Source organism: Anopheles aquasalis, chromosome 3 (assembly GCF_943734665.1).
Source record: "Anopheles aquasalis chromosome 3, idAnoAquaMG_Q_19, whole genome shotgun sequence".
Taxonomy (NCBI): Eukaryota; Metazoa; Arthropoda; class Insecta; order Diptera; family Culicidae; genus Anopheles; species Anopheles aquasalis.
The window spans coordinates 38,895,363-38,921,563 of NC_064878.1; the positions used below are offsets into that span (position 1 = coordinate 38,895,363).

The 26,201-nt window shown below is 50.5% G+C and overlaps 2 protein-coding genes across 6 annotated transcripts in view; both read left to right on the plus strand.

The window, feature by feature from the left end:
• The window catches only part of LOC126578312 (regulator of G-protein signaling 20), a 268,141-nt gene that overhangs the window by 67,766 nt on the left and 174,174 nt on the right, over positions 1-26,201 (plus strand). The window lies entirely within an intron of this gene.
• LOC126578285 (neurotactin) overlaps positions 1-26,201 on the plus strand; it is a 31,958-nt gene that overhangs the window by 3,895 nt on the left and 1,862 nt on the right. For 4 of the 5 annotated variants that reach the window (XM_050240706.1, XM_050240704.1, XM_050240705.1 and 1 more), the window contains exons 3-5: positions 11,611-11,775; positions 22,977-24,152; positions 24,246-26,201. The exon at positions 24,246-26,201 is cut by the window's right edge and continues 1,862 nt beyond it. In XM_050240706.1, coding sequence (XP_050096663.1) covers positions 23,027-24,152; positions 24,246-25,843 — 2,724 coding nt within the window. In that variant the 5' untranslated portion in view covers positions 11,611-11,775; positions 22,977-23,026 and the 3' untranslated portion in view covers positions 25,844-26,201. The remainder of the gene's footprint in view (positions 1-11,610; positions 11,776-22,976; positions 24,153-24,245) is intronic. The other variant, XM_050240707.1, reaches the window with a different exon arrangement.

Consider the following 26,201-nt stretch of genomic DNA (forward strand, 5'->3'; position numbering starts at 1 on the left):
ACCGGCACCCTCGCCACCGTATATCCTGTTTTTCCGGGGCAACACGGTACCGGTCCGGGCGGATTGAGTGCGAGACAGAACGCCACGCCACGTTGCCAAGTGGACCGACGAGGACGAGGACGAGGAGTCGCCATACCTTTTCTCTCTTTCTTTCTCTCTTTCTCCCAAATGGAAAAAAGGAAGAAACCGAAGCAAAAAAAAAGTACGAAAAGAAAAAGGGAATTCAACAACCCCTCGTGCCTGGCTGGCACAGGCCCAGCGCGCCGGAGAGCCAACAAACCCAGCAACGTCGAAGGCCTTTTTCTCTCGTCTGGAATCCATAGAATGGGAATCACTTCCCCTTCAGGGGTTTTTTCGGTGCCGCAGTACCGCGCACACAATGAATGAGCCACGCGTGATCGAACGGCCCCTGATGGTGGCGGCGGACCCTTTTTCTACTACACAATTCGATTGGCCCTCACGCGCACCCCGGGAACAGGACGGACCAAATGATTGCATGGAGCAGCAAAACAGCCCGAGTGTCGATGGAAAACCGTTTTCCGTTCGATTGCCGGCACGGTGTCGAAGGGGACGGAAGGGAACGGTGGGAACGCCACTAGGTTTTTCCTATCCGTTCCGTATAGTTCCGATTCCCGGGGTGTTAAAGGCTTCGTTTCGCTCTCTCACTCTCACTCTGTCTGTCTGTCTGTAGCTCTCCATAGCGAGGGGTGAATTTAGCGCCCTACCTAGAGGCCGAACTATTATTTTGTTTTCATGTGGGACGTTGTTTGTGAAACTCTGTGACTAGCTCGGAGAACCGAGAATATGAAATTCCGTTTTGCAAAAATAATCCTTCAATCAACCGAAACGCACTCTCGCGTGTTTATGCTTGTGATATGCTTGCACCCGGAGACGACTTGCACACTGCCGAACGGTTCGTTCTATCTAAATTAATACGGAAAGAACAGATGTCTCGCCTTCGCTGGGGGCGGTTGAGTTTGTGGCATGTAAAGGCGTTACTGAGCTCTCTGTTTTCCGAAATTAGCATTAATGTCCCTCCTGACGGGCTGTATCGATTACCACTCATTACTTCATGATTAAATGGACTCCTAGCGAGAATTACAGCACGATAGAACCGCGAGAGAACCTCGGAGTAGTTCGTTCACCCCCCCCGAATCCCGGTATGAGATCTAAAGGATGTCCAAATCTGATCGCCACTGAGGTCTGAGACGAAGAACGGTTGATTAGTAGCGGCTCTGCGGGACCCAGAGAGCGGCCTGGTCTCGAAAAGAAAGCAACGCAAACAACGCACGATCGCGAGAGGAAGAAGGAGCGCGCGGCGATCGCGCACCCTGCGGGCCCCCCGATGATGGCAAACCCATTTTTCATTCGCGGCTAAATATTTAACGAGCTCCTCGCCCCGAGGGCCACAGTCCCTAAGACAGAATCATTGGAAAAAAGGGACAGATTGCGAGCCTGGCACCTTGTAGCGGCAGGTAGTCCGCACGAATCAACGAAACGGGATCCGTAAATGGCTTCTGGGTTCGGTGTGCGGACGTGCTAACAGAATCTTGGATCCATAAGGGTGGTGCTTGGGATTCACTCGCAGAAGTGGAGTCCAAAAGATAAATGGCACCTCAAGGGTGTGATGCTCCGAGTCCTACATCCAGTTACTGTGCAGCATCGCTCCTCGTCGGAACGGAGTCCAATAACTTGGCATTAAAAATTTAAATCCCCCCAGGTCATCTTATCCCACCGAAGGTCGAAGAGGTTGTTGTTTTACGGTACACTTTAACAATGACTTTAACGACGATTTCCCCACGGGGAGAGTGCTTTTTGGACAAACTGCTTCTACTTCGGTCGCCCCTATTTCGATCACCATAATCGATGGCTAATGCGTTCAGATGGCTTGTTCCCTCATTTAAAACACTTGACCACGGGGCGGACCTGACATGACCGGGGCACGAGATGATGTGTTGTGCATTTGTTGTGCCGTTGCTCTGGTGCAACGGATTCAATGATTCATCATGGACCAACTAGGGAGTGATGATGCTTCCAGGAACCGTCGCCATTGGAGAAGCTAAAGTGATGAGACACCGTATCGTTCGTTTCGATCTCTCTATTCCACACATTCCCTTTTGGATTCTTGGATTAGATCCAAGTCCAAGTCTTTCTCTTCCATAGATGGCCACCGCTGCCGCTGCCGTTGGAACTGAAACAGTAGCCCGCTCCTCTACCTCTTCCCCGCTCTGTCCCCTAGAAGCTCATTAAATCCAATAATCGTAAAATCTGGGGACATTTGTCGAAAAGCGCTCCCCCCGTCCCCCTTGTTCAGCTCCAGGGCTTGATGCACATCGGGGAGTCGTCGTCGTCGTCGTCGGGGTCATAACAACGTTCCCTCGACTCTTTTCATTGGCTTCTTGCCATGGCGGGAGGGAGGCCAAGTGGAAATCGATAAGCTGTCATCGAGCGCGAGCTCATAATGATCGTAAAATTAATCATTTGGCCGGCGTTGGCTCCGGGCCTCCGGGAGGGGGTGGGGGGCTGTCTGGCCATTTTTCATAATGCCCACTCGGCCTCGGCGCTGCTGGTTCACACTGCATCACGGGCTCATTAGTGAGGCTTGGGCGTGTTTGGGCCCGGTGGGGTCGCGCTTGTTAGGTCGCCAGCATCATCATGGACCCCCCGAATGAGGTCCGGAATCTGGAGCAACCCAGGCGACCCTTTAAACCCTCTAATCTCTTCAACGAACCATGGAGCTGATGATGAAGGTTCCCGACGCTCCACTTCGCCACAGTTTCTGTGAAGGGGAAAAGGGATCCAATCTGCTGGTTGTGATCGATCGAGGTTCTTTTGGAGCAACATTTGTTAGAACACGATCTTCAGAGTAGAGCGACCAGCATTAGAAGCGTTCTAGAAGATCATCGCGGAGGTTAAAAGCTTTGCGATGAGAGGCGAGCGAACATCATCAAGCGGCAGCGAACGTTGAGCTCTAACTCTTTGCCACGCGATCGATCGTTCTAACGCCCCGTTCGATGGAGTGCTGCTGTGGCACTGCGTGCGTTTGCAGGTCAGCTGTCGGGGTTGATTAGATCAGCCGATACATAAATTCAATTCAACCAATTTCCCTTCTACGGATCGAATCCCCAATCAACTTCAACTCCTGCTGCTGCTGCTGCTGCTGCAGATGGTGGTTACAGTCTACTGCGAGCCGCCATCTGCCGGTCATTCCTCGAATGGCCACAACGATTGCAACAGCAATACGATCGATCGATCGCCGGATAGGTCGGATCGGACTGAGTTCAATGCTTCCAATTGAGTGCGCGATCTTGCCTCCCCCCCCCCCCCCATGACTTCTCTCTCCCGTTCCTCCCGTGGCTCTAGAACACCGGACCGCAGCTAATTATGCCCCGGATCTCTCTCTCTCAGGGCATCGCCGACATTTTGAGTTGTCTCAGCAGTCGCAGCAGCAGCGAACTAGAAGGTCTTTAGTATCTCACGTAGGGAAGCCCGCGAAGTCGTGCTATCACCGTGTTGTAGGCGGCATTCTTGGGCGACTTGGGCATTCTGTCGCCGAGAGTCACTGTCGTGCCCTAGACCCCGCTGTTTACCGAGCCGCATCGGTACGTTGGTTTGGTTGTTTGGCCGCTGCCACCACCGCCATTACAGTATTGTTCGCGGTGCACGGAATTAACCCCGAGAGGAAGAGAAGCAGGAGGAGGAGGAGGCGTAAGTGATGATCGTGATCTAGTTGGACCACAATCGCGGCGCGCTCCTGCTGCGGTCGTCGCAATCGCAATCGGACTCGTAAAACGTGGCGGCGGTACCACTGGGGCGGCGGTGGCGTCCGTTCGATTGTTCCGTCGTCATTCGAGTGGCACTAAAGACCTTTTTTAGACCCCACTGCAAACTCGCTCGCTCGCTCACTCCCTGGTGTGTGCTGGTGTTCTACCGTACATTGTGCCCCCCGGGAATGGGTCCGATTTTCGGCGGATTCGTGCCCGTGGTGGTGGTGGTGTTCCGTGTCGCTCAACACGATAATTACGTAACTACGAGCAAATATTGCCCTTTTGGAGGTACCCCCGGCTCGGTGGTCCAACCATCCTCCAACCATCTGCACAATGTTGTTGATCGGTGCTCCGTTCCACAATGATCCATTGAGTTCCTCTAGCACTCTGGGTATTGAAGATAATTTTCCCAGCTCCCACCACCAGCGTATTCTCGGCCATTCTCTCCTTGGTCGCTGGTACAGGAGGTTCCGTTGGTTTTGTACAAACACCAAACCGCAGCCGGCAGCAAACGTCGAGCGTTGGATCGTGTTGCCCCCGAAAAAGTGAGGTTATGAAAACTGTGCACGTTTTTTTTTTCGGAAGCAAAAACAGGAAGAGCGACTAGAGAATAGCTGGAATACGCAATCAGTGTGTAATGGGGAGGGGCGGAGGGTGTTGGACAATCTCGGGCTTTTTGGGATCATATTCCCGGGGTGGTGGTCCACAACGAGAGTCCAGGGTTGCGGAACCTTCATGGACCATTTAAACACCCGGTTACAGTGGGCGGTTACCACAATGTGATTCCCGGACCCGGATGATGTAATGGTAACGACAATGTGCTTACACGTCGGACCGACTGGAACAACGAAAAGGGGGGGGGGGCCTGTAGAGGATGTTGCGCAGAAGTTGAGGAAACAACCGACCACCTCGACGGTTCTAGCGGGCGATGGTTCTCTCGCAATCAGCGGACAGCTGATAGAGCACTGAGGGAGAACTGTGAAGACCGAGAAGACCGAGAAGAGTACATTAACTCCAACACCAGACCAGGCATCGCGCGGCAGGTGCTGGCCGCATCTTTTTAAACTAATTACCCACAGCCTAGCGGGAAATCGAAATAGGATTTGATCGTTTGGTCTGCGCTTGTGGCCGAATTCCAGAGTGGAACGGAATGGAACAACATTCTGGTTCTGGTGGGTATTATCTCACTTTCTGGCCACTTTCTGGAACTCCCTGGTGGTCTGTGCTCGGTGCCGCGTTCTCTTTCCGGTGGTATTCCTTGGCGTTCTATGTTCTGGCTGTTCAATCGGATCGGATCTGATGTGTGTTTTGATCCAATCGATGCTGGTACGTTTGCTCCAGCGGCCCCCAAAATGTACCATCGCGCCATCGAGACATCGTGCGGGCTTCTCGAGTCCGTTGGGCATTCGAGGTACGATTTCGAAGCAGCGAATTCCCTCGTGACCTCCACCGTGCTATGCGCGGATTGTTTCATTTTCGCACCATCTATGGTCACATCACATGTGAAAGCCCTGTGCCCTGGGCGATGATGCCCCGTTTCGGGGTGATTGGTGTGACGAGTGACGGGTCCGTGTCCCGTGTGCACGTACACAGGCACATCGACCTATCGACCTGATCATCATTCAACCCGACCGGGTTGGCTATCATCGGCTATCGCGCCTGAACTGAACTCGCTGATGGAGTTCGATCGGTCCGTGGGCTTCTTTCTCTTCTATCCAACTGTCTTGTAGCTTCCTCTCCAGCTTGAGACATGTTTCAACGATCCATGGGTCCAACTGCGCTGCCCAACATCCTTCCTGCTCTACGCAGTTCTCTTTCATTTCATGCTTCTAGTGCGCTGCTCTGACCCGGTTCATTCGCTCGCCCCTGCTGTTTCGCGTTCGTTTCTTTCGTTTGTTTTCGTTGCCCTTCTATCTTCTTGCTCTCCTTTTATGTTTTTCTCGCTGTGCTCCTTGTCGTCGGCAGCATGCTGCTTTCTTATGCTGCACGCATCTGTGGACCTCCAGTTCGCTACAATGTTGAAGCTGTCGCTTGTCGCTTGCCAAAAACGGCAGACGTCTATCGAACAGCTGGACTTGAGCAACGCTGTAAAGCTTACGCGGGCAGCCGATAAGAAGAGTAACGAATGAGTGATAAGTAAAATGCCCGCGACGTGCCTTTGTTTTTTTTTCTGAAGTTGACGTCAAACAAAGAACGTGTTCATTAAGCAATGAACGTTGCTTATCACTTCCAGTTTCGCTAAAAATTTGCAACCAGAAAATCCCATCCAGCTGCCAGATATTTCGCCATACAACCTGAACTTTTCGGTCAATTTCTTTGTAGAAGTTGAATCGGAAGCCAAAGGAAGTCAAAGAAACGCAAATATTTGTCTCAACTCAACTTCATCCCCGCCCCGTTCGAAGTGTGGGTGAATCGATTCGCGTTCGTCCGGGAAAAGTGTCGAATTCCGGGGGTGAGCTTGTTGCGTGAAATCAGAAGCACACTCGGAGTCTCGGAGGAATTCGAGACCCTTGCGCGCGCGGCATTTTAATCGTCATTTATCGCTCGATAAAATTGATTCCAATGTGTAAAGTGGGGCCATTTGGAAGTAATGCGTGGCCGAGACAGAGAGAAAGCATGTCTGAATCCAAACGATACGCACGGAACAGCGAATCCACTCGTATTCTCCAGCAGTAGCCCTTCCGTGGGAGGCCTGAAATACTCGAAAGAAGTGGACGGACTGCCGGTGGAGACGGCACATGTGGTTGACCTTATTTAATGTTTTGTTTTTCCTCCATTTTCCTCCCAGTCCCCGAAATGGGATGGGATACGATTTGTACGACAGAGTGACGATGCTTCTTTGTTACCGCTGAGGCTAAACGTTCCACAATTGTGTAAGCATAAGCGCTGGGCGCATCGCAACGCAATCACAGAAAACACAAAGAGCGACACTTTCCCACACAGAACGCAGCAAAACCCAGGACTGCGGGGCCTGGTTAAAGCTGGTGTTACCAGCATTATCTGGACACCACCATCGTGGACATCGGCACGCATTCCACGGGTCATCCAGGGGACCAAAAGGTCGAAGACGAAACGGGCGAAGAAGACGCAAGACAGCGAGAGAGAGATAAAACAAACGATGCAAATGATTGTTTATTATTTGTATCGGCTGTTGGTAGGCCAGCAGGAGGAAGATTTGTCGAAACAAACCACACATCCATGTTGCAACACACTCTCCTCCTCTGGCAGCAGCAACAGCATAAACTGTGTGAAAATGTGTGCTAGGAGAAAGAAAAAATCAAAAAGGTGTGAAAGTGGAGATTCTCGGAGCTAGAACTTGCTCTAGGCGGTCTCGCCTCTTCCCCATCCCCAAGGGTATGTTTTTCTGGGCCTTTTTTTGCTCCCCATGCTCCCCCCCGGAACATATGCTAACAACAGTGGTTAACAACATGTACGCGCGTGTGCGTGTTCGATGTGGAAAAAGGATGTTTTCATAAATGCTGCTGCTGCCCCTCGTACATCATCGTTCCGCGGCGCAGTTCGCTCGGAACCACAGAGCGCTCGAAGCGCAGAGGCCACGCAGAGTGCAACGAAAACAAGATGCACGTGCTGCTGCCGGTGCTGTTAGGGGCGGCCTGAGGCGAGAGCGTGAAACCCAATCTTATGTTTATGCTCAAGTGCCTGTCCGCGTCCGCAGTCATCGATCGATCGATCGATCGATCGGATCCGTTCGTTCCAATGCGTCCTGCGTTTCGTCATCTTTTTTGAATGGATGCCGCCGTCAATGGGTTCCCTGCCATCTCATGGAATGCAATCGCCGCTTATTTAGCGTTGGGACGATAATTGTCGTGAGGATTTTCGCGCTCTCTCCTCATTTTCTTCTCGGCTCGAATGACTCTATTTATGCTGCGTTCGAAAGCATATTCTTTTTTTACCCGGTAATTACTTGATTGATCAATTCGATTTCACTCGACTGCGGCCCCATGAGTTCTGGGAAAAAAAAATTAATCCCAGGATAACGTTTCACACCAAGAAACTCTGGTTTTCGAGAAGCAAAATAATTGTTAGCAACATTGTTAAATGGGTTTACCAGGGATATAAATTTAAAATAGTTTTTAGATTATCTTTTATGGATCCCATAAAGTCTTTCCAAGCAATCTTTTGTAGATTTTTAAGACACACTTAATGCTCTTGCCGTTGCATACCTCATATGTTCTAGAATTGAAACACTATCATAACAATGAAATGCGAAGATGGTTTTAAATGTTTTCTACAGTTGTGGATGCGATGGAGTGTGACAAAAAATTCAAGCGATAAGTAACTAGGGCCTTACTTTTTCTAGAATTTATTTTTAATGTATGGTACATAAAAAGCATATGTTAGAAGGTTCTTCTTTATCTGCATCGTAGAGGAATACGGAATGGAATACATACATTAACCTAAGCTCCACCGAGAACTGTTGGGAAACTCCTTTAGAATACGATGGAAGCTGTGAAATAAAAAAAACAGTTTGTCATTTTCGAGTTACTAAACCAAGGCAATCCACAATTCTTAGTTATCCTGCTCAGAATTGAATTTACAAGCATTTTTTTTTAACATTAACATCTACTTCGTCAGTTGCTCCTTTTTATCGTATTGAGACTGCATAATTGTTTCTTTACACAAATTCTCCATGTAATCCGTTAACTGCAGTCATCAACTTCATTAACCTCTTTGTTGCAGAACCATTTAAATACCTTACGGACCATGCCTATCGCTGCAGTCAATCAAAATTATGGCAGGAAATGTAAACGAACAGCTCACTCCTTGCGGGGGACGTTCCATTTTAATTTTTCCCTCTAATCTTCACCTCACTCACGGGGGCAATTCATTTAAAGAACGATCACACACGCCCTTAAGTCAGTTTCCATGCGTGTCCTTTACGAAGCGGGAAGTGGAAGCGAAGGAAGAGGAATTTTAATTTATTTTCCATCTCCTCATCGCTCGGCCGATGCATCGTTGCAATTGCCAGCCCTGCGAAGCCTTCAATTCATTCACCGTTCACTGGAAAAGGTGACGTACGGGTACTGCTGCTGCTGGTGCTGCACCCTTTATGCAAAAAAGCAACCCCCAACAACTCGATGCTAACGGAAGCGTGAAGCAGCTCCTGCGTTTCTGTGGCACCCAATGCGACGTTCCCTAGGGTCGCTTGTCGGCAAAACTCACCGGCACCCTCAACTGCCCACCCTCTCCAAAGGTTAAGGGGTGGCCGGTTGCAATGAAATGCATTTTCCACCATCGGTTTCATGGTGGAGGAGGGGAAGGGATTTCCGGTTCGACGGTGCACACTTTATTTGATCGCCCTTGGATCACCTCCCATTCACGACGAAAGGATTCGACGAACAACCCTTCCTCTCTTCTGGCAACGACAACCGACAACATCAACAACATTGTCGTGTTCCTCGATACTAGAGGGCCCCAACCGGCGTCGTGTGCCATCGAGTTCAATTAGAGAGAAGCAGCAGCGGCAGCAGAACACTCGCTAAACGATTCTGCACGAGGTGTGCAGCATGAAGATCGATTGCAGGTCGGCGAGACGACGGTATCGTATGTACCAGACACCCACCAACCCACCCGGCATGCTGTTTATATGCGTTGCCGTGCACGACGACGCCCCACAGTATTACGTCGCAAAAGGCAAAGGCGCACACCTTCTTCACATTGAACTTGGCCCCTTGGCTTTGCAACCGGAACCCCCTTCTTTACCTTCGCATCGTTTTTCCACTTTCCAGACCCCCCCCCCCCCCCATTGTGTACCTTTTTTTTTGTTCGTGATATGCTCACATTAATATGGTTCCGACATGGGGCCTACTCGGCTTATCGGTTGGATGAGAGCCACGCGCCAAAAGCAGACCCCAAACCCCCGGTGGTGGCCCTCGGTTCGGTTGTTTATTCGATCGTAGCCGTGTACCGGGCAGGAGACAGCAGCAACATAACCTAACTTTTCTCTTGTTCCTTTTTCGGGGGGAGCGGACAGGGTTACACGGCATTCCGGGGGTTCCAAGGTTTAAAGCATGACCAACATCCCAGACAGAGTCGGCACACGAAATGCTCGCAAAAGTTTCAGAGTTTGGTAGTTGTTTTCGTCGTCGTCGTTCCTGCCGTTGTTTGACTAACTTCCTATGGCTTCTATTAGTGTGGCAGCGGGTGTTTTGTGGCCCTTTTGAGCGAAAACACATCCACCAGAAAGCGATGTGGACACGCTTTGAACTAGGGCTAGGGCAAGGGACACAAACACAACAGTCTGCACTTCGTGAGCATCGAGTACAAACCGCTCCACTGAACGCTGTTTTACCGTTTATTAAGTCCAACTGGTCTCCACCAGCTTCTGGCTAACTTTTTTCCTGAGGTTTTCCACGGTCTTCCTCGCGTCGAAGAAAAAAACGTAAACAATGCACTCCACCAACGCTCAGAGCGCCAGAACCAGAAGTGCATTTGTGCAGCCGAGCAACATAAATTGCTGCTGCTACTGGTGTGCTGCTGGCATAGATAATGTTTTGATTGCCGGGGAAAACTTTAAAGTGCAACCCGGTACCCACACCGATTGCAAAGTTCGATAAATCCGTTGCAGGCCGGATGCAAAAGAGGTCAGGCCCCGGGCTGGTTGGCTGGCTGGCTGGTTGACGACACACATATGAACCGAGTTGGCCCGGAAGGTCTTTAATTGTTCGCCAGTGTCTGTGCTGAACACACGGACAACCCTCACTGGGCTTATGCTTCTCATTTATCGTCCCGCCAGATAGTTCGCAAAAGGGCACCGGACTCCGGACTCGGAAACTAGAATGGAGTTGAAGGGAAAACCCCTGTGGGGGAGGCAAACTCTGGAAGCCTCCGGTGGCCCCGTCGTCCACAGAAAGGGATTTCAAAGTTAATGGAGTACCACGAGTGAGTGCAGCGCCTACGGTTGAGCTTCGTTGAGGCGGCATAAAGATAAAGACCTAGATTGGTTCTCGTTCACGACCGATTCCCGCTCGTGTTCTATCGGTTGTGTGTTTTTGTCTGGTGCGGAACCACCGGGAGCTGCTGTCATGCTCATCGCTTTATGCTTCCTTCCCGGATATTCCCTGAAATTGCTAGCCCACAGGGTGTTGTGCGGTTTCTTTTTTGTGTAGAAATATGCTTTCGGTTCACTAACCTCTTCCGGAGGTTTGCGTGCTCGTGCTTTTTACCTTCGAAAAAACGGTGCCGTCCGTGACTACCTTTCTGGAAGCTATTTATGTCTAGTTTTCTTCCTTTTCCATTCAAACAATACATTTCTCATCATAATGTTTTTCTGCCACACAGACATTTTGAGGCAGTGGAATTGAAACATTATTTTTCACCCGTGGTGGTCCTGGTGTCCTGGTACCGGCAAAATCGTGTGGTCCATTTGTGTGGCCTAGTGAGCGACTGTGGCCAGACAGATTGGCAACATTAGCATTGGCTGTGCCGTGTTTGGTGGGTGACTTAAACACCCCCGAAAGCAATGTGCAAAAACAAAACGAATCCAAATGGAGTTCAATCATTCGAGGCATCGCGATGCAGTAGTGGCACGCGATATGCTACCTTTTATCGTTTGTTTGTCAGGTTGGCAATCAGTACTTGTACTAGATTGTAGCAGCTATTTATGATTCAGCTTTTCGGCATAAATTGAAAAGATTTATACGCAAAAGTCCAATTAAAACAGACAAACATGCGGATCGTTAATTCATCCTGCTCACTGTGGAAATCATATGTTTCCGTTTGTTTCATAATTTACATAAAAAAGCAATATCCAACCTCCACGATACCCTCTAAATTCTATGCCAGACTAATTAGAGTTAAACTTTCAATTTAACATTTACAGAATCCCTTCGTTGATGTGCTTGTAGTGGAACCGTTTGCTAGTGGCACGGACTCTGGTAGTAGTACACAGAGAATACCCCAAGCATCGAACTCCGGTAAAACCGTTACGGAACGGTCTAGGCTCCTACGCTACGTCAGCGCTGAACGGCGGATAGACAGGACAAAGGTAAGGCCTTTCTGAGCGTGTTGTTGGTCAGACGTTTTCCGTTTTCCGATTTCCCCCTTCCGCGTCTCCAAAACGGCAACAACACTTAAATGGAGAAAAACAATTATTTTGTTTCCAAGTCCGTCAACGCCACTGGCCCACTGTACCGTGATTGGAGAGAGAACCCCCGAGTCCGTCCGATTGGATAGATTATGAAACTGAACCATGTCATTATGGCAGTGGCCAAGAGGAGGAGAGGAAGTTCGATCGTTCACTCGTTACCCAAACCTCTCTGCGGCTCAACGGTCGCGCTGCGGAGATCGAGGTGGGTGTTGCGAGAGGGTGTGATTATGCTCTCACTCTTCTTCTTCTTCCTCCCGTTTGAAGCTTCATCGAGTTCTCCAGCACCAGGCCGACCCCCTCCCATTATCCACACGGATATGTAAAAAAAACGCGGGTCGCGTGCGGCCTGCGATGCTCTCGATGCTGTTGGCTCTGTTACTCCAGATAGGTGGTAGATAGCAACCGAAAAACAAGGGCCAGCACCATCTGCGTATGTTGGGGAATGGAAAAAGAAACCACGAAAAACAACATAAAAAAAAGCGAGAACAAAAAATCTCTCGCTCGCTTTAACGGCACGGCGAACACGTGTGTGCCTCGCCATCGAACCGAGAAAAAAAGAGGATGGGGAATGGGGCGGTGGTTCTGTGGACTCCCCCCCCCCCCCCCCTCCAGGTTGTGCGTGAGAGAGGGTATGGAGGGGGAGAGAAAAAAAAGTGTGGAAATAAATGGCCACAGTTGGCCGGATAATTGCCGGGAGCTGGCGAGCATCCTCCAGCATAGCAGAGCGACTCGCTGTATGCGCTACGCTACGCGCGGTCGTGGCCGGCGTACGGATTTAATTTTACATTCTATTCCGCCTCTTTTTGTCTTTTTGTCGTTTTGTCGGGCTGGCGTCCGGTGGATGGAGGGAGTGAGTGTTTCATATTTTATTGTTGTTGTTTAAAAAGATTTAAATGCTTCTCTTTCGCTGGGTTCGGGTGTAGTGTTGCGGGTGCTAAACACTACTTCTGGGATGCAGATCAGTAACGGATCAGGACGGGCTACTGCATGTTTGCCTCCTGGCGCTGGTCGTTTATTAATTGAAAAATTAAATGAAATGCTAAAAAAGTTTAATTGTTTATCTTTACTCATTTTTCTGCATTTGATAACAAAGAGACACAGCGTGTTAAGCTCCGATCAACCACAGGCTCGTATCGCGTATGAAGCATACTTAGATCTCATACAACATTCTTGACGTTGTACGTTTCAATGACCCCGTTACCAATCCGTGAAGTGGCGCGAGAGCCGTGAAAGATCAAAACCAGAAGAGGAAAAAATCCATCCACCCATAGGATCGTGCGGAACAGATTCCTCGCGCTCAGATCCCTCCACCATTCCACCGAATGTGACACACCAAACGCAGACCAAAAAAAAAGAAATAAAATGCACGACGCCAACACTCTCTCTACGTTAGCCGGGACCCCTAGCGTAGCGCTATTAAAACATAATTACAATGTTTAGCTCTCCAGAACAATACGCGCTACGCGGCGCACGCATTCGCTTTCGGGGTCTCTTTCAGCCAGCGCTTTATGGTAAAACCACCCTTCTCTTCGCGGTGCGGTCCCGGAGAAAAAAAACGGAAAATTGGAAAACACCAAGCAAGCGACACAAACGACAAGGCGCACCGCATATGAAGCCACAGACCGAACGCGACTCGTACACCGCGTATGGTGACGAATGTGCGGTCTGTGCGGCGTGCATAGAGAGCATCATTACAACATATTATCGTCCCGGATGAAATGTTTTTTAACGGACTTTCCTTCGCTTGGGCCATGCGCACTTCCGCCGCCCCTCCGCCGGGATTGTTCAGGAATGATTTAAATGGCCTTTAGCGCGGCTCGCTCCGAACCGACGAGAAGTATTCGTTGTGTGGAAATGGATAGAGAAAAGGTCCCCAGGGGGGTGCCTTTTGGAGTTTCCTGAATTGAAACACATGCACAACGCAATCGTTTCTCTGTTTGAACGATGTACTAGGTAGTGATTTAGAATGATGAAGCAAAATGGGCGATCGCTTTTCGATGATTGAAATCCGGGTTTTACTTCTACTTACAGACTGGTAATGGACCCGGTCTCCACTTTATGGCAGCTTTGCTAGTTTATTTCCTTTTTTACGGCGAATAATGACTCGTTTGATAAAGTATGAGGTTTGTTGCTGTAACTCTAACTTAACCTTAAATTAATAGCTACTTTTAGAAATCAAGAACCAAACTCATTTTAACACCAATGGCGAACTACTTTTCGTTGGCAATTCCCTTCACCATCGATGTCTTCTCTGATTATCCAGTAACAGTAACGTTCCTGCTATCACTTGCTGCAACACCTTCACCTCTCTCTCGTTCTCCCTCCTCTCATGATGAAGATGTACCGCTATCAGAAGGGATGACAAATTGAGCATCCAAATGTTCGTCACGGAATGTTCAATTTAGCAAAAACGCTGAACAAAAAAACGCCTCCGTCTCTCCCAAACGATCCAATGCGCTCCCTGAAGACAGTATGGCGGCCTTCTATGAAATTCCTCCCGCCAACATTAATGCCTAGCCGCGATACCGACCAGCTTGTGCACAGGCTTATTTGATTATGCTTCTTCTGTCAAGCCCCACGGGCCCATTGTTGCCACCAGGTCTTTTGTGTGTCCGGACAGCTTCCAGCATCGGGTTTTCGGTCCACCATCAAAAAAAGGGCAAAATGCAAATCGTCATCATCGTCGCCGTCCGACTATGGCGAACAGGAAACGGAATGAATGGGAAGCTGTTGGCTCGGCGGCTGGCGGAAAATGATCCCGATCCGCAGGGAAAGGGCGAGAGGCTTTGCCCGCCCTCGGCGGCCCTAAGTTAAACACCCGGGGGCAGTAGGCACATGTGTGGCACGGCTAAGACGGTGGAGCTGTTGATGCTAATAAAATTCAATTTACGGGACCGGCCGGATGTTTCTTGAACTTGTGCATTGACCATTGTGGTGATGGTGCTGGTGGTGGTCGTTGGCATCCAGTGTTGTCGGAAGAAGAAGAAGAAGCAGAAGAAGAAGCAGACCGGCTAAGCTCTTGCTCTCTTAAGCTGATTCAGTTCAAGTGTAGAAATGGAAGCAGCTTCTTGGTTCCCTTTGAAGTAGCCCCTCAGGCCCCTCAGGCCTCTGTCCAATTTCCTCCACCGCGAGTGAGCGAGCGAGACATGTGATGCCAATTACCTTCTCACCATTCGTCCTCGCGCGTACGTACAGGAGCATCCATTCCGTTAATCGCCAGTCTCCAGCCAGCCATCCAGCAAGCCAGCGAGACCAGTAGATCCTATGCAACGGAGGAACACCCCACCAGATTGAACCAGATGCCGGTGCCCCGGGGGGGCATGGATGATCCAGGCAGGCAGGCAGGGCGTGTCAGTTGATGGGTAATAAATTTTAATATTCTCCGAGTGAGTGAGTACTACTATCACTTTGATATCTGATTGCATTTGATTGCTGCAATCGTACGCTGCACTTGTGGTCGACGGCCGCGAGCGCCCTTCACACTCCTCGGGCTCGGCCCATGACCTCCAAATGGGCTTCCACGTTTCGTTTACTCGAATGCCGCCGGACCGATTAACTGGCATGGCCCCAGGGGCATGGGCCACCGTTTTTCTTTGAGTATTTTTATTGCCCTTTCCCCCCTCCCCCTGCGTTACCTTCTCCAGAAGCTGGACTGGAGCCACCGCGCGCAATACACACCACGACATGATGCGGGCGTCAGAGATCGTTGGCGTCAGTTTCAGGGCTGGTACAGGCGGCTCGGCTAGCCGTGAACCAAGTCAATGCTCTACACCCAGCGATGCCGTGGTGGTGCCTGATCATGAATCATTGTCGAAGATTTCCCGGAACCTAGACTCGGCCCGTCTGGGCACTAGAAGCAACAGAAGCGCAGCGACGTCCGTGGAGCGATAGAGAGTAAACAAAGATCCGGATTTTATTTTCATCATCTCTGCGCCTCTGTGTCGCTCGAGCTAATCAGCCGTCGAGCGTCGAGACACAGTGCTTTGGGCGTCTGGTTAATGGCGTGACACACCGTCCACCACCGTGGCACTGTTTGTGGAAAGGTGTCGACGGATACTAACCAGAACAGTCTGCGTGCGCATCTCCAAAACATTGTCCGGAACACGGGGAAGAATCTCCGGAGTTCGAAGATACAAGAATTCTGAGCTTCATGAGTCTGGGATCTTCCGATTCGATCCCAAGTCGATACTGCTTCGTTCCAACCGGTTAAGCATAACCGATTACTCTGATGTCGGTCGTGTTCTAGTCTGGACCTGGTTGCAGGAAAGAACAGCTGGCAGAATTGGACAACACAGAAATAGAGTTGGTCCATCGATGAGCGATGAGTTGTTGTGGTTCCTCCATCAGTTAACAAGTCTATTCCTGTGCGTTCACCTAACCTAACACGTTCTGTAATGGATCCTCCTCACCTTCGCTCTTGTTTGTTGGTCTGTCGACTGTTCGACACCCTCCGAAGCGGCGCACGTCGGTGCCATGTGGTGAAAAGCCATTTAATGAGATCTAATTTGTTGAAAAGTGAAAGCCCACGGTGTGGCGCTGCACGGAGGTGAGCGAATATGGTGTCACCAGAACTGGCCAGCCGGCAGGAGCAGCAAAACCTTACAAGCGCACCGTACCCGTACCCTCCTAACGACGCTCCATTACATCCAGGATCAAGAAGGAGGCTCGGTCCGGCCTCGGCCGCCGCCATCGTTTGGGGCGCGCTGACACAAGATCATATTTCACACTCCAGCTCCAGGGAGGAGAGGGAGTGCTTTTGTTTTATGAAGTTTGCCACTTAAAAAGCCGACTTATTAGCTCACGCACTCATCGACATGGCATCGACGTGGCAGGGAATCGTTGGGATCGGAAGTGATTGCGTAGCAGGCGTGCGGTGGCTTTCGGTGGCTTTGTGCGGCCAATGAAGCCTCCTTCTGGTCTGGCCTTGCAGGGTACTTTCGTCATTTCGTCGAGTATGGACTTGTAATCGCTTACCGTCCCCCCGGGGGTCCCCTTGGTGCCGTTACGCGTGGTACTCCAGGAACACAAAAGAACTGTAAAGTAAATAAAGCGTATGCGGCGCTGAAATTCGATAAGGACTCAGGCCGGGTGGTTCATAAGGATCGATTACCAGCCGGTTCTAGTGGGGGGGGGGGGGGGGGGGATGATGAATGTGAACCAGACCCAGGCAGGGGGGGTGGTATACATGCATGCATGGTTCGTTAGCAGCGGCGGAAGCGTATATGGTAGGATCGCACGCATCAGCACGCCCATCAACACAGAGACGCCACTACCTTGTGTCGAGTGAGGCAAATGAAGTGCCACCGACGCTTTTGCACCTGACGGGAACGGAAGTGGTTGCTGGTCGTTGGAGGAGTTGCCTTTTTTCGGTGGGGTGTTTTACTGTTTGTCTTTATTAGTGGCCTCGTTTTACTTCATTTTGTGACTGGTTTGTTCATTTTTTTTGTGGCCTCGAATTAAGGTTTGTTCGGGTTCGAAATCCTATTATTAATTCCAAAGAATTAAATGTTCTTTTGACAACAGAACGTCAAAAATATAGGTAGAGATCCAAGCGAGATCCAAGTAAAAAATATTGAATCAAATTATTAACAGCTCATACATAAATTTGGTCTTTATTGATTAGGTTTGCTAAAGATTCTTTATGCAATATTGAAATAATGAAGTGTATTTTCCACTTTTCATTCGTACTGTTTCGTATATTTTAATCTTTCTTGCGTCATTTGTCACTTTGATGTGTCCATATTAATTGTCATTTTGTTATAAAAAAGGAGAAAAGGTAGTAGTTTTCTCCTTCTGGAGGATAAAGGATATGAAATAGCTACTACGATCATGGTTCTCAACATAGAATCAATCTCAAGAATTGTTAATGTTGATATGATAGCAGAAAAGTAGATAATTTAATATCAAGTTTCTATAAATGACCAACCCCTTATAACAATAAATAACAAACCTACGACGATACACTGACTGAATGTTTCAACTGGCAAACTTACCTAATAACATGATAAATCCGTATACTGACACCTTCCTCCATAACGTCAAGCCCTACGATGGTGAAGTAATATTTCCTCTCGCACCCTCCAATCCGATCGCGATCGTACACCATTAGCGTCTCGTTTAGATAATTTCTTCGAGCCAACTCATTTGACTCCATTTATAGATGGCGGGCGGATGTCAAGTTTGTTGGATTGTTATTCTGTGCGTCAGCCCATTTCCATTCTCAATCGGGCAGCCACGACTCCATGCCCAGTTATGCGAGCAATGCGCTGACCCGTACACTGGCCTGAGTGCATTCCAGTAGTAGTTTCCGGGCGGTTGGACCGATGCTCTGCTGGCGCTTGATGCTCCTTTACCACACCCTCAGCAACATCGTTGGAATTGAGATGTCGGGCAGAAGTCACTGTAGCATTATTTACGAGCCCCCCCTGCTTCCTATTGTGTCTCTGTGTGTGACTTTCTTAACCATTTCTCGTGCGATCTCGTGCGGTGACGGGAGGTGCATGTTAAGTTTCTCTTCACACATCTTCACACAATTTCTCCGCACACACTTCTTCAAACCCCGTCGGACCCCATCAATTGTGGAGACAGTGAGACATATGAAAATAAACAGAAAATCCCCACCAACCGTTGCTATCTCTTATGGAGGGGATCGAGCCCCGGGGCACGATCGTCTCTCCCCACGCAAAGTGACAAGAACCAAGTGCAGCAGCCAGCTGCCTGAGTGTTAGCGGCACGCGAGAGCGAGGGTGACACCACATTCAATCCACCATCGCTCCATCGCGGTTGCTGCACCCCAAGGGTAATTAAGGTTATCCACAATATCGCGCGGTAGGAATCGTATAGGAAGTGATTCCAACCGACGATTAGATCGTGGCACGAGAGCTACCAATGGGGAGGTCCATAAATTATGCCATCAACCGCCCGTGAGGCTCATTCTACTCGTGGCGTGCTCTTCACGATTCAGAAGCTTCAGTCACGTTGTGGCTGATTGATGGCAGAGCATCACACTCTGCACTGGCACTTCTGGCCGGTGGTTGATTAGAATGGGGCTAACAGACACAACACCCCACGACGTCATCGTCATCACGCCGGTCGACATTTATGGTCAATCGATGAGAAGGGCAGCAACCAGCAGCAACAGTCTCCACCCCAAAACAGGTGTGCTTCCGGTTTGGTCGGTCTGTGGTGTGTAGCGGAACCGGATCGATCGAGCGACAAGAAGTCAAGAAGAAGTAAAAGGGAAGCGTCAATGAATCCGGTGACAGCAAGTGCAGTTCCGGTTCTCCAATGGAGGAGAAGAGCTTTACACAAGCGAATGGACATTGATTCCAAAAAAAAAAGCATTTCCATTTCCGGAAATTACACGACAGACCGTGCCGCCCGTGTGACTTCCATCACATGTGTGCGAAGCTTTAATTGCCGCTTGATTGTTTTCCGCGTTATCCGGTTCCGTGAATGTGAAAACGCACTTCCTGCCGCACTCACTGGCTGCGAGGCTGGAAGAATGGACACGGAAAGTCCACCAATCGAAAATCCAACCAAACACCAGGCCAACCAATAAAAACCAATAAAAGCATGTTCTTTACCAAACATTTCTTGGCATGTGACGGCCCCTAAGAAGGAGTAAAAATCAAACGAAAAGAAAAACCCTTTTTTTTTCGTGGGTCGCCGTCGGTCCGTGTGGTCAAACAAGGATCGGTGCGAGGGACGTGATCGGATCGAATGTTTGTTTATGTCGTTCACACTCTATCTCACTCTCGTCTCCTCTTTGGGTTTGAAGAAAAAGCGTGCGCGGTCATATCTCAAGCTCAGCAGCAACAGCAAAGGGAAGAGAAGAGCCGCGTGGACAGCAGCGTTCGGTTCACCGTAACCGAAGGATCATAAATTGCGTCCCACGGATGTGTGTGCGCGTCCTTTCGATATTCAACGACGCTTCACAGAACCTTCACCACTAAATCCACCACACCAAGCAACACCCATCATTAGCAGCAGCAGCAGCAGCAACCGCATCGTTCTCTCTCTCTCTCCGGGCTCTTTAAATCATAAATTGTACCAACCGAAAACCCACAATTTCCTCCTTTCCGATCGCACGAAGGAACTGAAACTAAATTAAACACAAAATAGCTTTTCGTTCTTCATCGTGTTTCTCTGGCTCTGGTTGGACGCGTTGCCTTTTGAGGGGTATACGGCATACGGCGACCACCAGCAATAACAACATTAATGAAACAAATCATCTCACTTGGCTTGGCTCTGGGCGTTGTTGTGTTGTCCTTCCACAAGAAGTCCACAGGATGTCGCCCATTCCGATGTCGCATTGCGTGCGTTCGAAGAGCACGAACAGAGAGATCGCGTGGGGAAAGTAAGGAAAACGGAAAAAAAGGGAAAGGAAAGTTACAGAACCCCCGGGCCCTTTCGAATGGTGGTGTTGATTCCGTGCGCTGGTACGAAGCATAAGATCTGTTTTAATTGATTTTTTATGCTGATCGCTTCAGGCTCTACCACACGCACGCACGCACGCACCGTTCGTTGCTTCAGTCGCCTCCACAGAAGGAAGGGATCGTTGTGGTGTTGTCGCGATCGTATCAGTCCGTCTGGAGACCGAGTGGAGTTTGATCTCTCGGTCGCCCGCTCGCTCGCTCCGGTTTTTGAGAACTTTGCGTGCCCCGGGGGCCACACACCGGAGACTGCGCTGCGCGAGATCACCATTTCGGAGTGTCATAAAAAGTATTAAAACACGGAACTAGAACGCAACCGAAGGGCGGTGATGGCAAGAAGGGGAAAACGAAAGATGAAAGAGGCTTTTTATGTTTTTCGAGACGTCACCATCTCGTACTTTACTACCGGGGGGAGGACATTGCGAGTAAATGCCCCCTCCGTACATACCTTCTAATGCTTCTTGACCTCCTCCGAGACTTTATGACGTTCTTGTGAAAACGATCAAAAAGTTTTGAGAAACAACTGAACAATTGTTGGGTTGAAACAAACTTAAGTGCCCGGCCAAGATTCGCCGAACTCTAGCGGCAACAAACAAACAAAAAGCAGACCAACAACCAACAATAGTCAGTTAGTGCTACTGCTTCAGCTGCTAACCTCTGCAAGAACTCTGCTGATGCCGTGACGTGATTAACTGGCGTGCTTTCTGGGTCATACTCCACCTCAAAGAGGCCTCATTTCACATCCATCCGGAGCTAGACTTTATGTGTTCATTGTTTCTATTACGTTCGGTAGTTGATGTTGACAATGCTCGACATGGTACTCTGGATGAGTGACTCATCCACGATGTGCCACACACATTTCCCGGAAACTGAACGACAATTCACACTCTCAGCAGTGACAGAGCTTTGCTGGCAGCATGCTACCAACATCATGCTGCATCCCGTGAGAACGGTCGATTGTAATCTAATTGAACTGTCCCTGGGATGGGCAACAGGGCGTCAATATCAATCCATCGTTGTGCCGAGGAGGTCTCGGGGAACTAATTGAGTGTCCTTTGTTGGTCGGAACCACCAAACCAGACACCGGTGTCCATTGATGTGTGGTCAGTATGTTGCGCTGCAGATCGCCTGGCGACACTTGCCTGGTACTGCTGCTGTTTGCTTTAATTAAAACATAATAGCACGGTCGGGTGCAACCAGCGCCAGGGCGATCGGATTACTCATGCACTCCAGCCGGTCGGTCAAGAGAGGAGGTGGCATTCCCTCTCGTCAGTGGACCCTCTAGGTCTGCCCGTAGCAGAAGTTAATCTGATTGCTATCACGGTACCGGCATGATCAAACGGGAACCACTCTTCACTTCGTTTTAGTTCGTGGTTGTGTGTCCAATTTCGGGACCATTCTTCCAGATTCCTGGAGTAAAACTCCCGAAATTGTCTGGAAATTGTTTGAAGAATCTCTTAAGCTTGCTCGCTCTGGACCAACATGCCCAAACGGCACAGTTCCTGGCTACAATTATCGAAAATACTTCTCCACCCCGGAACAGACAGTTTATCCCCACCGGGCCGCAGAGTTTGCGAACCACTTTGTCTGCGCGTGCGATCGCGAAACGGCTTACAGGCTGATGATCTACGTGGTACCGAAGACGATCGCTGATGATGCGCACCCTGGCGCCTTAATTACCTTGCCATATTAACCGAATGACCGCGTTTATTTCACCACCCTGGTGGCCCCTGCAGTTGGCTGCACTTTCTCCTCCATGGATCTCCGGGGTTTGGGGGGTTTTGTGCAAGGTTTGCATAACCATCCTTTCCCTTCCCGGCCGTAATGGATGATTGGCTATAAACGAGCTTTTTCCTTCCGATCGATCTCGGCGGGCGCTCGCATCGCTATCGATCGATGAGCCACAAATTGAGAGATCCATCCGTAAATGGTGCTGTCCGGTGCGTTCGGTGTTCCCGGTGTTCACCGCTGGTACCGCTTGTGCCGGCACAAAAAAGGTGTTCCACAGCTAGGATAAGAAAAACCACCTTCGAACGCCAGGGAATGTCGGCTGGTTGGCTGGCTGGCTGGCAAGAATGCACGTCCCGTGTGCAAGTCTCGCCGGGTTCCGCCTATCTGGGTCACATACACGGGGCCACAGAATGTGGAGCGAATAATTACGAGTACGGCGAATGGAGGCGAATGCTGCCGTTTGTACCAGAAGCTACCTACTTCACCGACAAGCTCATCAAGAAGCTCTCGATCCGGACGCTCTCGTCCGTTATGCTGAAGAGAGTGCATGGCCACCGCGTATATGGCCGTGATCTCGGCGTGGTGAAACTGCAACTAATCCTCCACTTCTTCCCAAGCACTGAACCTGATCTCGGTGCAAATACACCTTTCTAATCGGGCGCAATGCCTCGAATAATTGGCTCCACACACCCGGTTGACAGCGGTACGGATGGCGGATGTCACAGATGGATTGTGCTAGTTCAGCCACTAGATAAGCCCTCTATCCTATGCCAGCAGTACCACCGTAGCCCCTCCCTGGCTAATGCGTGGATCGTAAAAAGCAAAATTCCTCCCCTCGGGCGCAGCACTTCTCTTACACTACCCTCGAACTCTTGATGTACGCAGATTGCTAATTGAATTACTTGTCTTTTCGCCCCTCTTCCCTCTCCCTAGGACGCAGTGATTAGCGATCAACCGCCAGTACTAGTAGCAGCGGCAACAGCATGGGTGAAACCGACGAGAAGGAGACAACGCCGACGGCGGCAACAACAAACGGTGGATCGGGCGAGAAGCCGGAAACACCGCAAACGACAACCAACGATGGCCCCGAGGTAGAGTCGAAGGAAACGGAGAAACTACTCGGCGAGGACAGTGCTGCGACCGGTGCTGCTGGCAGGAAGAACAAGAGCACCGAGAACGTGGCCGAGAAGGATGGTGGCGAGGAGATTGTCAATTTGCCGGAAGCAAAGGACAAGGACGGTCAGAATGGAGAGCAACCACCGAAAGAAACCACCGGTTCGGATGAACCGAAATCGGACAAACCGAACAAGGTACAAGCGGAGGAGCGTGAGGTAAAACCGAAAAAGGTACCGGCCGGTGCGTTCAAGCTGCCCGGTTTCTTCAACAAGAACAAAGAGAAGACGAAGGAAGCGGACGGTGCCGATAACGAGCTGCTGGAGAAGGGTGGCGAAAATGGAGCAGACCAGGGCACGGAGAAGGGTGCCGATGGTGGTGAGACAAAGGGCACAACGGAGGAGAAACCAAAGCGTACCGGTGGATTTTTCGCGAACCTAAAGCTACGCAATCCATTCGCCAAGAAGCCGGTGGCCAGTGCGGGGCAGGATGATGTCGAAGCTGGCCCAAAGGGAACCGATGGCCCGGAGGAAGAGGAGAAGGATGAAGTGACGGCGGAAGCAACGGACAAACCGAGCGTCGAGGGTGATGCCGATGCGGAAACGAAGAAACCGGAAGCCACCGCAGAAGCTGGCACCGAGGAAGCTCCGGTACCGAAGCGAGGCCTCCTGGATGCTCTCCGTGTTCCACTGGCCAGTATCATCCCGAAACGGTTTAAACCGGTTGCGAACGGAGAACCGGATGATGATATTGAACTGGGCAAAACACCGAAGAACCGAGCCGGACTGGCCTCGATGGAAACGTTGGACGATTCGCTGAAAGATACGGAAACAAAGGATGGTGTGGATGGTGCCAAGACCGGGGCCAACGGTACCGATGGTGAGACGCTGGTGAAACCGGACGACAAGGAAGCAAAGGATAAAGCGGCCGAAGCGGAAGAGGATGCCCAGGAGCGCAGTATGTTGCAGCGAATTCAGGGGTACCGGTGTTCCGTTGGTAAGTTGATCGTAAACCTGGGAGTATGATCCTCAGAAACCACTTCCGAGTGATAGAAACATCATTATCCTTCTTTTTTCTCTTCTGTTACAGATGATATTGCCATCATTGCGGGGATTGCGATCTTCGTTGTCCTCGTGGCACTGATCGTGGCCTTTACGTTCATCGGAAAAGGTGAACCGATTACTGCGCCGGTCCGTGATGGCAAGTACATCGAAACGGTAACCACGTGTGGCCGCGTAGAGGGTATTCTGGAGGATGGTTCGTTCGCTTTCCGGGGTATCCCGTATGCGGTGCCACCGACGGGCGAGAATCGTTGGAAACCGGCACAACCGATCGAAAGCATCGAGCACTGTTGGAATGGGACGCTGAAGGCACACAACTCGACCCCGGTCTGTTGGCAGTTCTATGCCGATGGGAAGGTGGATGGTGCTGAGGACTGCTTGACGCTCGAAGTCATTACGCCGCATGTCCGTTACGATAATCCACTGCCCGTCGTTGTACTGATCGGAGCCGAGTCCTTCACTGGGGATTCTCCCGGTAAACTGCGCCCCTCGACACGATATGCCCGGTCCCGTGATGTGATTTTTGTGCGCCCGAACTTCCGGTTGAATGTGTTCGGATTCCTGGCAGTGGAGCAACTGACCAAGCGTGTCCATCCACCGACCTCCGGTAACTACGGTCTGACGGATCTGATTGCGGCGCTCAAGTGGATTCAGCTCAACATTCCGCACTTTGGTGGCGATCCCAAATCGGTCACACTGTTCGGTCATCGTGCCGGTGGTACGCTGGTTACGGCGCTCGCTTCTTCGAACAAAACCTCGAAGCTGTTCGCACGTGCCTGGGTGTCCTCAGGTGCTTCGATTTTCCCCGGCAAACCGTTGGCTGACTCGGAGAAGGAGAATGCACTCTACGTGAACAAGATCCGCTGCACAACCGCCGACTGTCTGCTGGAGAAGGAGGACGAAGAGATTCTGGATGCCGTGCCGGATGTTTGGCGCCGTACCTTCCCCGATCTGCCGACGGTTAGCGAGCAGCAGCAGCAGAATGGCAACGGTACTGGTGCCGGTGGTGCTGCCAGTCACGAGTGGCTCGTACTGGACGGAGACATCCTGCAGCAGCATCCGGCCGATGTGTGGAGCACGGACGTTTCGACCAACGTACGGTACGTGATCGGATCGACGATACACGAGGCACACAACACGAAGCTGCAGCTCAAGTACAGCGAGTGGACTCCGGAGCTGGTGACGAAACACGTGAACGAGAGTGTCATCGGGCAGCTGGGATTGACGGAGGAAGTATTGCGACGGTACAATGCCACCTACCAGGGTTTGGTGGCGATGATTTCGGACATCCGTACGATCTGCCCACTGCTGACGGTCACGCAGAAGCTACCGAGCTCACAGTTTTACGTTGTGTCGCAGACGGGTGGTGAGCTTGGGATCGCCGATGTCGACTCGGACATCCAGGCCATCCTGGGACGGTACGAGCCGAAGACGCCGGAGCAGCGACGCTACGTGGCCGCTATCCAGCAGCTGTTCTACCACTACGTGTCGCACGGTGAGATCAAGCACGAGCTGCGGAAAAAGCTACTAGACATCGGTCAGGACGCACTGCCGACCTACAACACCGATAACTGCCTGTTCTGGATCAAGAACGATATCGTGCCCCGGTACGCACGGTTAGATTAAGAAGGGACGGATGCTCCTTCCGGGGGGGTTTAGAGCGTCCAGGGGACCAACCAAAAAAACAGCAGCAGAGACTCATCTCACAGCCGGACAACAACAACCGTACGGAACGGTGGACCGATCGAGCAGGCAGCAGAAGTTACTAACTAGACACAGACAGCTAGGATAAGGGAAGAGTGAGAACGAAATGGGAAGCTAGAGACGAGAAAGTAAGGAAATGGATGGCAAGGAGGCAACTCATCTGACCAGTTTTTAGTCCCTCAAACGCGCCTATATACAACCTTTATACACAGACACACTTTATATGTACTAGGATATACAAAAGCTCATTGGGCCAAACGCACTGCGAAACGGGTGAGAG